This window comes from Caretta caretta, chromosome 7 (genome assembly GCF_965140235.1).
Source record: "Caretta caretta isolate rCarCar2 chromosome 7, rCarCar1.hap1, whole genome shotgun sequence".
Lineage (NCBI taxonomy): Eukaryota > Metazoa > Chordata > Testudines > Cheloniidae > Caretta > Caretta caretta.
Window position 1 is genome coordinate 114,390,415 of NC_134212.1, and position 14,319 is coordinate 114,404,733.

Here is a 14,319-nt window from a genome sequence, read left to right on the forward strand (position 1 = left end):
TAACCATGAGTTTTCAAAGTAAGCGCAGTAATACATGCAATTTACTTCTGGAAATAGAAGTCATATTGCTTATATTTGCTAATGGAAGAGTCAGGAAAAGCCATGAATTCTTTCTTGTAGCATCTCTGATTCTTGATGCCTTGTACTTTTCATGAAAAAAAAAAATCTTCATTTATCACCCTACAGCCCACTAGCAATCATGGTTGTCTAGATTTATTAGATTTTATTAGAATTGTTTTTAAAAGTATGGTTAAGAAAATTTGTTATTTGGGGGGGTTGGACCAGTTGCCCACAGCTGATGAGTTCCTGTAAGAGTGAAACCAGTGACAATTGGTTTCAGCTGCTTTGAAGGGTGTACTAGTCCTGTAGTACTGTGTCAAAAGCAACAATGCTGGGAAAAATAAAGAGAACTGTACCATGTCCTACACGTAATGCAGCTGATTTTCCTTCTTGATTCAAGTTTGCCATTTGGCTTCCGGACCAACTTCTGTAAGTCCCATCCAAAGCAGAATTTTACCATTAATTTTACATCACAAGCCTGCCTTAAAGAATGAGTAACTTTTATTTTTGTTGGTGTGGTACAGTACTTGATATGTAGAGATTACCAAGAATATCTAATAAAAGAAATCATGCAACCCATGCTCAAAAAGGGACTCTGGCTTCTGTTCTTCAGCTCAGTAAGGCTAGGTCTACGCTAGAATTTCTTTATATTTCCTTCTACCGCTGTTGCAGCTCTGTCAGTAATAGTAACAGTTGGAAGTATGAACCAGGCACAGGTCTTTTAACCACCTTGTTTAACCACTAAGGGCTGATGATATACTTTTTGTAACTTATCCCAGTATAGTTCGTTTCCCTTTCCGTATGGGGATGGCTGTATCAGTATAAAAGTGTTTTATGTGATAACTACATCCATGCTGTGGCGGGGAGGGTTTGTACCAGTTTAAGTTCACTGGTGTACTTAAAGTGGTACAACTCGTGTGGTTAGACAATGGTGCTCTGGATTCAGCTTCGACAGTATTTGACTGATATGCAGGTCCCATGCACCCAACATCTTTGAGTACCATTCGTGATTCACATAAGCAGCGTGAAGATGCTGTTCTTTCCCTCTTGGCGATATGGGGAAAGGTGAATAACAATAACCTTATTATTGGGTTCTGCTGGCTGTGTGTCCTGATGAGCAGTGTTATGAGTGAGTGTTATGCAGACCAGATGAGCGTTACTGGAGTTGGAGGAGCAAATGGACCTGACTTTATGCGTGCCACTAGTTCCTTGCACATAAAGGAGAGGAAGTCTGCATCACATAGCACAGACAACCAGTTCTTTTCTGTGGAGCAGACAGCTGCCCCACAACCCTGGCCACTAATTATAGAGAAAGAGAAGAAAAAGTAGATCTTTCTTCCACTCATTAGTAGGAGGGAGAGGAAGAGAAAAACAGAGGGGTAAAACCCCATTTTTTCCAGATGCCAGTGGAGGGGAAGGACCCTACCAACCAGGAGGGAGAGAAGATTAATAGTCCCCTCTCCTGGTGACCAGCAGAGCAAGCTACACATTAATTCACTTTTATCTATTGTATGTGCAATTCAGGTTTTAAAAATATCTCTTATAGTCTGTCCTCTAATTTTTGAGCTTGTGGGGTTAGCAATATGGAGGATTAGTGGAAGTTGCAGAGCATTTGAAGGATTACTGCTTAGAGGTGTTTGCTTTGATATTCTATGATGAATTTCAAGGAAAATGACCTTGACAAAATACAACCTATAAAAGCTACAGGAGCAGTAATAGTACAGGAAGATTTCTAGGTTGTTGGTCAACACAGGTTTGAGGAGGGACCATGAATATAAAGAAAGATTCTAAATAGTTTAAGGACTTTGCTGTTTAAAATTGGAAGGTATAAATGAGTCCCTCTGAAGAAATCTTAAGGTAAGGTCTGGTCTACGCACCGTTTTTGTACCGCTTTAACTACTTTGGTTAAATTTTTGTTGAAATAGTTATCAGTACAGTCCTTAGGGTAGATGCAGGTGTTCCTGTACAGAGCATTTTTATACTGGTATGATTTTATCCATGCTGGGGAGAGTTGTACCACTGCTTTATTGCCATATCTAGAGTGAATAGAATATATGGAAGGGTAGCAGGGGGGTGGCATTACTATTTCACTTCCTGTAAGAGGTGTCTCGATACTTTCACATCTCCAGAGTTTGAAAGAATATTGTATTTTAGCTGACCTGTGCTCTGAAGTCTGTCTGGTGGTTGCATGATGGGCTAATACATTTAGCAAGTTGACATTTGGTGACAAAGAATTGAAAATAATCTTTACCACTGCAAGTTAAAGTTGAATCTCTCCAGCCTAGTATGTCATGCATTATTGTGGTTCTAGACTAATAAATTAATCAGAAGTTTAATTTGAAAACATTTTAAAACAAATGCTATCTGCATCATCTAGTCTTCAGTGAGTGAATTTCCTTAAGCTTATTATTTTCTGCAGAGACTTGCAAAATATTTTTTAGTTTAAGTGTGATCACAGATACTCTCCTCTTGTAGTAATTCAGCATGATAAACTTATTACTGTACTATGATCTGTCTCATGGTTATTCACGCATGTAACTTACTCTTGTGCTCTTCTTTACAATTTAATTTTTCACCACAAAATAACATTAAAAATCAGTGTCTGACAGACATTGTTTTAAAAAACCCACCAAATCCTCTGCTTATTACATTTCTTAAAGTGAAGTTAACAGAGGGCTGTATAATTGGTTGTCAGTTTGCAAGAGTATGGGAGTGAACCCTGGATAAGAACCAGAGTTGAATAATTACCTTGGGGTAGATCAGACATAAACAGATAAACAAGGTAAGGGTTTGATTCTGCAGCCCAACATGAGACACTTTGCAGATTGGATCCATTCTGTGCGGATCAGGCCCCTACTTCGTTAAATGATTCCAATAAATATATTAAACTTCTTTAAAAAATTCCCAAGTGGATTTGAGGGCACTTCAATCTCGGCAAAAGTGCTCTGGGTCAGACAAAAGACTAGCAGAAAAATAAATATTTTTACTTAAGTATTTTCTAAATTGACACCTTCAACTTGGAAATGATCTTGTCTGAAATTTTATGCTTGGTAAAGGCCATGGTCCTGCAAATGCACAGATGCTTAACTTTTAAAGATACCGATAGTCTCATTAACTGTGGACGCAGGGCCATAGTTACAACACACCTGTAAGATTACTGACACTGAAAGACACTAGCAAAACACTTCTTTTCAGTTTGTGCATTTGACAGCATCTTGTGTATCATCAGCTTCACTGTTTTCCCCTTTATATAGTCAGTTTCTTGCTTGCTGAAAAGACTGTGATAAACATTAAAGGGGGAGCTGAAAAACCCTTAAACTTTTTTTAAAGGAAACATAAAAAAAAAAAATATACACTCTGCAAAAGGCAAAAAATGCATTATTTAAATATTCATTTCCAAAATATTTAAGTTGACAGTGTCCCTTTAAAAGTTTTCCAGCTGAAGATCAAAACGTGACCCTAAGATTTTAAACCAGTTTACTCTGAATATTGTGTCAAATGCTGAATCATAAGAGGCTATATAAGTGGTAATCATAATATTAGTCTGTATTTTTATGATCCAATTTACAAGGAAATAATGAAAAACAAGGTTCCTCTTCATCAACCTTCAGAGCAGAATTAATAACACACATCCTTCAGCTTTCTAAGACCTTGTCATTGGCTAGACCCATCTTCCCTCCACCCACTTCCAGGTCTGCTTTTCCCCTAACATTCCTACAGCAGAGTGTGTCATGAATGCCAAAAAAGTGTTACTCATTTTAGCAGGCAGCACAGAACTTATAAACATAGGGACGATTCTTGTCTCGTGGGTATATTGCTGTGTATATTGAAAAATTCAGTCCTGCACACACTCGTGTAGCAGAAATGCATATGGACCAATTTATCAGAAAAGACGTCAATGAAATACAGGACTCAATGTAAACCCCCAAACTGCTAAATCTAAACCATGAGATTAAACCAAATTAGTACCTCTTTTCCTCCCCTTGCTTCCCACTCTTTGTATGTGCAAACTGTTCAGATGTCATTGTCCTCCTTGCTGCCCTCACCACGTTGCTCCTGCTGGCACATTTTACTTTGAAGGATGATACCTGGGATTACTATCAGTAACAAAAATTGTTACATTCTTGCGAGTGCCATCCTCTGGTACTAACAAAACAAAACCAAAAAAAACCTACGTCTCCCACCTGCTGCAACTGTAGTTTTACTCCCTCAAAGCACAAAGGCAATATTTAAAACATATCTGAATTGTGCTGCCCCGCAAAATTAAATTTTAAAGTTTTGGAAATACCGTCAAGTAACAGAGGAAAAATATTTGCAAGTCATCTCTGGTGCATGCAAAATATGTTGTAGCATTCCCACCAAAGTAGTAGTTTGCAACACTGAGTTAGTAGTGTTACCAACCCTCTCAGTGGTGTTTTTTTTTCCCTTAAAGCTCAAGCTCCTGGAATCATGTGGTGATGAGACTCTCTGCTTTCATTTATACAAAATAAGCCAGTTTCTAGTCCTCATACTTAGAGAGAAAAGCTTGGAATGTGAACCCTAAAAACTCAAAAACCAGAAAGCAAAATGTAAACTTAAAAATGATGAAATCATGATTTTGAAGGCCTGACTCATGGTTTTTGACTGCTTGGATTTCGGAATACAGAGTTAGTACTTATGGCTATGCTATTGTCTGTCAGTATGATGGAGAGAGGGGTGTTTTACTCCTATGCAAATCTTATTCATTCTCTCTCTTGTCCTGTGCCGAACTGGTGACTATTACCTTATAGCAGGGCTATGGTTTTGAAGTGGAAGGCTTAGACTTGTCTGCACTCCACGTACCACCTATTTTTTTTAATTTTTTTTTTTTTTTTTTTTTTTTTTTTTTTTTGGTAATTTGTGTCTGAAACTCTCATTTGGTCTGTTTACATCAAGTCTGATTGAACTGTGTCCATGCAATGGCCCCCCCTTCCCCCGGACCCCCCCCCCCGTGCAGCTCATTTGAAACCACATTTGTGTATCCCCACCATCCATGCTGCTTAATCCTGTATGGGCTGCGGCACAGAGGCAAAAGTGCTGGGAAGTTATGCATGGAAAGCGAAATGTTGAGAGAATGCACTTTGGAATGCCCTATGCTGTAGAGAACTGGGAGGAAGGAGAACTGGTCAAACTAGTGGTACAGGCATGCTTGGAGGGTTCTGCCAGAGCACCCAAGTGTCATGGACTAGTTACAGGATCTAGGTATCTGGCAAAGTCAAAACATGGTTAGCTGCCATGGTTACTAATAGACTTAATCATGTTGTGTGCTGACGCCAACTAGAGATTAACCACGCCACTTTCTTACACCGTATACAAATAAATGCCACCTCCATCGCTGTCGATAAAATATTTTATCTTGTCATAAGCTTGTCAGTGTTCTGTTTTTCCATAACCACGCTGACATCTGACAACCTACGTTAGGGCACAGTAGAAAGCATCATAGATATTAGCCAAAATGTCAGATTTGATTTAACAAAATTGCTACTGCTAGGCTAAGTTTTATTGAAATTTTACAAACTGCATCATTACCAACACACTTTAGTTGATAAAATGGTGACTATCTCTTACCTTAATTTATAAGATCTGTAGCAAGCAATTGCTTGAATAATTGAAAGAATATCTGGTATATTCTGCCGTATGCATGTTCAAATTTGTTGTCTTGTTCTATTCATTTGCAAAGGCTATTTTACATAAATAGCAAAATAGAGCTGGGAGGGTCATCCATGCTTATGTAAACATATTGGATGAAAGTTTCTGATATGAAGCTCAGCAGTGAAATGATGAAAAATGTTGACATTTGTTTCTATTTAAATGTTAGCAGTTGAAATGGAAAAAATTAGTTATCACATCCTATTGGGGTCTATTGATTCCACATTCATCTTGGGCTTTCTCACAGGTCACTTGCTAGTTTGAACTAGAATAAGTGCCGGATACTCTGAAACTTGAGGTCTTTAAGTCAACATTTGAGGACTAAAGTAACTGAGCCAGAGGTTGTGGGCCTATTGCAGGGGTGGGTGGGTGAGGTTCTGTGGCATATGATGTTAAGGAAGTCAGACTAGATGATCGTGATGGTCCTTTCTGGCCTGAAAGTCTGTGACTCTGAGACCTGGGTCAAGGTAGGGCAGTAAATCTCCTTATGTAGACTGTTATTTTGGTATGACTTCCTTTTTTAGGCCTGGTCTAATCTACCAAGTTAGATTCACGCAAGGCGACTTATGTCAACCTATTTGTGCATATGTCTATGCTCAAATTTGTCTTTTGCTGATATAAACGCCTTGCTACAGTGATGCAGTAACATCACCTCCCCAAACAGTGTTGAGGCATGGTCAACCTACTGAGGTCAATGTAATGTGAGCGTAGACACTGTGTGACCAATGTCGACCATAACAGTCCTCCAGCAGTTGTCCCACAGTGCCTGACGGTGACCGCTCTGGCTACAGTTGTGAACACCAGTGCCCAGGGTCATGGAGGTCAGAAGTCACTTCCCCCACACGTTGTTTATTTTTTAAATACTTTTTCCTGATTGCCCACCTAAGTGAGCGCACCTAGCAGCTCTCCCTTGTTGTGAGCAACTGTCCATGCCAGTTACATGCTCTAGATGTGCAGTTGCCTGGAGTAGACAGAAGTATTGGGTCCCCTGGGTCTCTGGGGAGACAAGACTGTGCAGACACAGCTGCAGCCCAGTTGCAGAAATGTGAACATCTATGAAGAGATTGCATAGGGGATCCTGGTGGAAGAATACAACAGGAATCAGCCCCAGTGCTGTGTGAAAGCAAAGGAGATGCAGCAGGCATAGTTCACTCTTTCATAGTGCAGACTACATGGTAATAGTGGCTTGTACGCCACCTCCATTCAGTCGTGACTGCACAGACTATATCCCTGCCTGCTTCCCATGATTTAATCTTCAGCAGCTCCAGAGCATTGCATCTTGTGTTGAAAGTGACAAGAGGAAAGTGTTTTGCGTCTCTTTTAAAGGGTCTGAGAAGTGAGTTGTCCTTTTTGAAAAAAGCTGATTGTTGTTGTCTTCAGTATATCTTTTCTCCTATGTGTTCTGTTCCTGTAACTTGCTATTCTCCACAGGCTTCCCTATCTATGTTGTCCAGGCATCTGATGCTCTCCTGGTGTGCTCCTCCTCTGATATTGTCTCTGTCTGCCTCTCTTTCCACTCCCCTGTACGTTTTCCTTTTGTTGGTGGCTGGCAGCTCCCGTGCAGCTACTGGCTTCCATCCCTGGGTAGTGTTCCTGTCTCCTCCTAGTAGAGACAGCTGGGCAGGTGGCTCCTCATTATTTCCAGCTGCATTTACATATTATAGTGGAAAGCATTAATGGTGGCTGTGGATCACAGACCTGTTAAAGTTGATGGGTATATTAAGCACCCTTAATTCAAGCTAGAAGAGAAACCAATTAGATGTCCCTTTGTTTAGTGATAGCTGAAGCCATACAAGCTACTGCTCAAGGTGCTGGCCAGCATGGCAAGGGCTGAAGAGAAGCTACCCATGTGTAGCCTAAGGGGATTCCTTGGAGACTGACTGACTGAAAATCCAGTAGCTGGGCATTGATCAGTTGTAGCTCCATGTGGGGAAGAAGGTGAAAGGAACCACTCCAGTTTTCTGGGTCTAGAGACCTCCATACATACTCAAGGGTCACAACAAGCAAAGAACCTATCAGTCAGTACTTGGTGATGAGAAACTAGTGTACGTATGTGCGCTCACTGACTGTGGAGGAGGAAAAACCTGTGGACCCCCTGAAGGATTGTTATGAATGACTGGTGGTTTCCACTCTATAGCAAGAGACCTTGTACTCTAAGGCATCATTGTTGTGAGTCTTTGAATCATCTTCATTGGCAAACTTAAAATGAAACCTTTACAGTATTTTATTCTTTGAACGCATTGTTTCTGCTATTTTTATCTGAAAGTAGCAGGAAGTGCTTGGTTTTTGTTTTTTAAAAACACAGTAGAATTAACAAAACATTTGCCACCTCTACAGTTTCCTCCCTTCAGACTGCAAGAGTTACTGAAAGGGAGAAAAAAAACCCTCTACTACATAAAAATTAGGTTAAATTTCAGTGTCTGGTATCCTCCCCCCGTCCCCTGAACTTCTTTTTTTAAATAAGAGATTTATAATTGTTGGAACAGTGAATGTTCAAATGTTTAGCAGACAAAAACATTGGCTAACCATTGGCAATGTAAACAAAATTATTCTCCTTCCTCCAGTATCTGAACTTCTAACCAAGTATTTTTTCCTCTCCCCCGTTTTAATCTTGACTTCTTGAATGTAATATATTGTCCAAATTCTCTTTCTAGATTCCTAAAACGGAAGGATGGAAGAGTGTTTACCGGAAATACAGAGCATACTGAAGCCAGTCAATCTATCAAAGGAAGACAATACACCTTCCGGCTCATCAAGTAATGAGAGCACAAGCAAGATTTCTGAAGTGAAGGACTGCTCAGATGTTGGTTATACTGGTGATGAGGATTCCAGCTTGGAAAGGGAACCTAAATTGTTGGCATCAAACTACAATGTAACAACTATTGATGTAAGAGGGGATGGAGCCATAAGTGAAGCAAAGGAGCTGCAGCTTTCACCTGATCGTAGTGGAGGTGGGGATTCCTGTGCTAATACATGTTCTGAAAGGCAAGTAGAAGACTCTGTGAATGCAGAACACTTGCCTGGTGAAGATTTTGAACAACAGGTTTCAAAAAGTAATGGCACAGAACAATCCCTAATGGAAATCCTGCAGGAGCTAAGGGAGGGGTGTGACTTTACGAAAAAATCTAGCAATAGAATCTATTCTGAAAGCCCTTATGACACAGACTGCACCAAGAAACTTATTTCCACAATACAACAATCATCATCACAGGAGGCTTTGCTAGAAGAAATAGAATCTGAACTGTTAGCTACAGATTTTACGAAAGAGCGTAAGCTCCCAAATGGAATGAGGAAGGGTGAACATGCCTTAGCGACTTTTGAAAAATGTGTGCAAGATAAATACGTCCAACAGGAGCAAACGATAAAGAAGTGAGTATCTAGATTAACCTCAGGACAAATAAGTATGTGCAAGAGTATCCTTACTTGTATATTGTGGAGTTACAACTTCCATGTTGTGCAACATATGTGGTCTTAGTTGTTGCTGTTAACCCTGTCATGATTTTGGCTTATATTAGCTCTTTTTAAAGATGTTGTGTAAATGAGGTTTTTTATTTATTTTATTTATTTTACAAACTCTATAATCATTCTAAATTTAATTTACAAATATATACAATGAGTATACATAGACCTCTAACTTCTTGTTGAATGTGGCATGAACTGAACAGACATTTGCTAATCCTTAATCTGAAATCCTTGGTGAGTTAGCCTACATTAGTTAGAATTCCTTGTTAACTCCATCAAAGTACTGGTGACATGAATCCTTTGTCAAATATGATAAATTAATCCACTCTAATTTTTATTCAGTTTCATGCTTATATCTCCGCCAGAAGAATTTCATCAGCTGTCCCAATTGTTAAACCAGTTATGATTGTTAAATTAAAGTTTCCTCTGCCAGTTTTTGAGATGGCCAAGTTTGGATTTTAAAAAGAAGGCTTGAAAAGAAAATCTTTAATTCAGTTCTCATAAAAGTATGAAGCAATTAAGGGATTTTATTTTTATGCATACATCTTCAAGCATCAAATAACATTGAAATAACATCTGGTAACACAGTAATAAGTTACAGGAAAGCTTTTGAAATTCATAATTTACTGTATATATACAAAGTTTGCTACAAGAAATTTTTGTACTTGAATTGTTAACTCAGTTTTACTGAACGAAGATTGTTCAAACACTCTTTCAGCTCACTGCTTGAGTTCTTGGTTCTCGTTTTATCTTTCATATTGCTTTCTCTGTATAACATGAGGGGCATTTGGTCACTGGAAAAACCTAACCTTCCACTTCAAACTCTTTTTTCTGCTGACAGGGCTGGAAGTGAAAGTGGCTTTTATTTATATATCTCTGTATTTTTTGTGTTAACTTCTTGTGGGAGGAACTGTGATACCACAGTAATGGATGACCACATTAAAAAAAAAGTCTTCCAGAGAGAACTTCCCATTCAAAGCATGGGATTCTGGAGAGATCTGCTATGATTTTGGTAATCTTGCTATCAGAAAACATACTAAGTGTAAAAAAACGGTGACTTTGTGAGTCTGGCATGTGTACATTATGCATAAAGCAGTTACAAAGAATTTGGGAGTGTTTTGGGGAGTGGGAGTTGAAGGCAGTGGGTGTCTAGATGGTAGTAATTCCATGGTATTGTGTACAAACCAGTTAGCTGGGTTTTACCTGTTTGTTTACTGTGCCCCTCATTTGTAAATACTTGATTGTAGCCGATCAGTCTTGTACTGATCACTGTCTTAAAGAGATGCAGACAAACCAGTACTGCTACTTCTTCTGCCTTTTATACCCTTTCCAAAACAGTGAGCCCTGCAACTCCCTCCACTCCCCTAAGTGCCTTGAAGTTAGCTAACCTGTTTAGGTGTTTCTGAAAATCCCCCTTGGTGCCTGTCTGCATCTTTAGACTCCTAAGTACTTTGTAAATTGGGCCCTAAGGCACTTTTGAAAACTTTACCCCTGAGTTTTAGGTATAACTGTCTTCTGTATCACTTCTGGAATGCTGCAGTATGTAGCCATAATCACCAGCACAAATATGCTATCATTTAGGCTACAGCTTTGATTCAGCCTTCAAACTGTTATACTGTAAAGCAGAGGCTCTCAATCTTTCCAGACTACTGTACCCCTTTCAGGAGTCTGATTTGTCTTGTGTACCCCCACGTTACACCTCACTTGAACTACTTGCTTACAAAATCAGACCTAAAAATACAAGTGTCAGAGCACAGTATTATTGAAACATTGCTTACTTTCTCATTTTTACCGTAGACTTAGAAAATAAATGAATTTGAATATAAATATTGTACTTACATTTCAGAGTATAGTCTATAGAGCAGTATAAACAAGTCATTGTCTGTATGAAATTTTAGTTTGTACTGACTTTGCTAGTGCTTTTTATGTTATCCGTTGTAAAACTAGGCACATATTTAGATGAGTTGATGTGCCCCCTGGAAGACCTCTTGCATACCCCCAGGGGTACATGTACACCTCTTTGAGAACCACTACTGTAAAGGAACAAACTATTTTAAAACATTTGAACTACCTACAGGTGGGGGAGAGAAGATGATCTTGTGGTTAAGGGACCTGACTGGGTGCAATTTCTTGCTGTGTTGCAGGCTTCCTGTGTGAGCTTGGGCAAGTCACATCACTCTGCACAACCGTAAAATGAAGATAATATCTGTATGTTTACAAATTGTTGTGACTTTACACTTACGTGTTGGAAGTACTCTAGTGTCATGGTGATGGAGACCATGCAAGTAATCACTTACATTAGTACCAGCCACATTGTTAGTGTCACGTCAATTGCTGCAGTGTAGCTAAGGCTCTGTCTGCCGTTTTGTAAAAGCCTTGCATATAGGGGTGTGCAACAAAGCTGTTTTGGGTTGAAAAGTACCAGTGCCCAATTGTTTGGATCACTTTTCCTTGTCTTCCACACAGACAACAAAGCAAAGCAATTTTATTTCATCTTTACAGATTGATTAAAGAAAACAAAAAGCATCAGGAACTGATTTTGGATATTTGTTCAGAAAAGGACAAGTTAAAAGATGAATTGAAAAAACGAACAGAAACAGAAAAGCAACACCTCAACATTATTAAACAGGTACAAATAACAAAAGAGCTGACTACGCTGTCTAACCTTTCATTGGCATGTACGTTTAACTGTCATTGATGTTAGTTGGAGTTTCTAGCCGGCATTGTGTGTGTGAGCGAGGGAGGGAACAAACTCCCAGTGCTAATGTAGCCTAGGCATTTCTTGACTCATTCTTCCATCCCACAAAGCCTTATTAGTTTGTTGAAAGCGTTTACTGCTATCTTTGGCTTCGAACCACTGAAATGTTCAGCCTGTAGAAGTCTAATGAAGTCAACGGGAGTTCCGCATGCGCAGCGTCTCTGGGTGCTGGGCTCCTTGGGCCCAATCCTGTAAATGCCGTCCGTTCCCATTTGAAGATGGCTGGATGACTAAACGTCAGCAACAGGGAGTCCTACTCAAATTGCAAAACGCAACCTTGGCATGCACTGTGTACTGCAAAAAGAAAAGGAGGACTTGTGGCACCGTAGAGACTAACCCATTTATTTGAGCATGAGCTTTCGTGAGCTACAGCTCACTGCATCGGATGCACACTGTGGAAAACCACAGTATTTTCCACAGTTTTCCACAGGATGCATCCGATGCAGTGAGCTGTAGCTCACGAAAACTTATGCTCAAATAAATGGGTTAGTCTCTAAGGTGCCAGAAGTACTCCTTTTCTTTTTGCGAATACAGACTAACACGGCTGTTACTCTGAAACTGTATACTGCATTTATCTGAAAATTATATTGCCATTTGGGCCTGCCAATTTTCTGTAGCGGATGTGTCATGTGTGAGGCCACCTTTAAAGGTTATATATTTGTTAGTTTAAATACTGTACTATATACAAATTGCCAGCTACAGATAACTGTATATAAACCCAAGATTGAAGGCTAAAGTTACAATTGAATCTGGGAATGCTGCAGCTGTTGACCACTTAAGGCAGGGGTTCTCAAACTTCATTGCATTATGACCCTCTTCGGACAATAAAAATTACTACATGACTCCAGGAGGGGGTACCAAAGCCTGAGCCAGCCCAAGCCCCCGGTGTGGGGGCCAGAGCTGAAGCCCAGTGACTTCAGCTCCAGGCAGGGGGCCTGTCACCTGAATCGTTATACCCAGGGCTGAAGCCCTCAGGCTTTGGTCCTGGACCTAAGCAAGTCTAAGACAGCCCTGGCAACACCATTAAAACAGGGTCGGGACCCACAGTTGGACCACTGACTTAAGGCATTGTTGCAATTGGTGATGTTAGAAGAATCTTAACATATATTAAAGAGTTGCACTCCCTTTTGGGACCAGTTATTGTGTGTACATAGACAAAAGGGGAATTTTCTACAGATGTCTCCACAAATAGCTTACAGAGAGTCAGAAGAGATGTAAACCGTAATCTGTCCTCTTTCCTTTTTGTTAGTGAAAATGAAAAGAAACCCCTAAAGTTGAGAGACTAATTAGAAAAAGGGAAAAAATCTCTGATATATAAATATACTCTAGAATAGACACACTCTTCAAAAGAATGCTATTTAGGTATATATGTTCCATATAGATAATTATAAGAACAAATAATGTGTGGTACTTCAAGTTACTGTATATGACCCAGGCATTTTCAATATAATAGTTATTGAGAATTGTCACAAACCAAAGAAACGTACACTTGGTGTTTACTGGCACAAAATATCACTAGCGTGGCATCCTTTTGAATGTTATTACACGTTTATAGGATTATTTTGCTAGTGCTACTGCTGTAAGGTTGTTCAGGCCTGTGTTTATAACTTGACATTGAACTTGTTCTGTGGTGAAATAGTGTCCCAACTAATTTTTATATTTTAAAATCAATGTTAATGTTTTAGTCATGCCATAGATCTGATTATTAATTTCTGTGCCACACAGATTGGCAGGAGACATTCTCAAGTGCTGCGTCAAAGATTTATACAGTACTTGAACGCATTGAGGGTACAGAAGCTTTGTCTGCTTTCTGTGTATCTCAAAGCTTTTTTGAAAGTACATAGCATGGTTGGAATTGACATTTAAAAAACATTACAAGTTGAATGGAAACAAACGTCTGTATAAACCAATAAATGCAGCTCACTCACTGTCCCTTGCTCATATTCCCCAATATCACTCAGTGATTGCATGAGTATCTTGGATTTGCTATGTGACATTTCATACCATATGGGCTGTGATGGAAAGTGCTAATGATAAGTGGGCCTTTCTGTTACTACTGTTTAATTCCATTTGTCAGTTAAGTCAGACCTTTAACACTTTTAATATTGCACACTTTGGGATGATTACAGAAGAGATTACTTTAAAGAAGTTATTCAAGTAGCTCTTTGATATTGCATCTTGAAATGGAACTTGGCAGCAACTAGATTCATGGGTTGCAATAACAGATTTAGGGATGGTTTTTTGTAGTTGTTGCTCAATGAATTTGTATACACGAAGTCCTTAGATAAGTATTTCCTTAGCTTGTCTGACGTTCAGCAGAGTAAAATCATACGGCTCTAAAATGTGTTCACAACTGCAAGCAAAACCTGCTA

The 14,319-nt window shown here is 39.4% G+C and overlaps 1 protein-coding gene across 3 annotated transcripts in view; it reads left to right on the plus strand.

Moving 5' to 3' along the window:
• The window catches only part of CCDC186 (coiled-coil domain containing 186), a 57,008-nt gene that overhangs the window by 11,780 nt on the left and 30,909 nt on the right, over positions 1 to 14,319 (plus strand). For all 3 annotated transcript variants that reach the window (XM_048857142.2, XM_048857144.2, XM_048857143.2), the window contains 2 exons: positions 8,382 to 9,096; positions 11,692 to 11,818. In XM_048857142.2, the coding sequence (XP_048713099.1) occupies positions 8,399 to 9,096; positions 11,692 to 11,818 (825 nt within the window). In that variant the 5' untranslated portion in view covers positions 8,382 to 8,398. The remainder of the gene's footprint in view (positions 1 to 8,381; positions 9,097 to 11,691; positions 11,819 to 14,319) is intronic.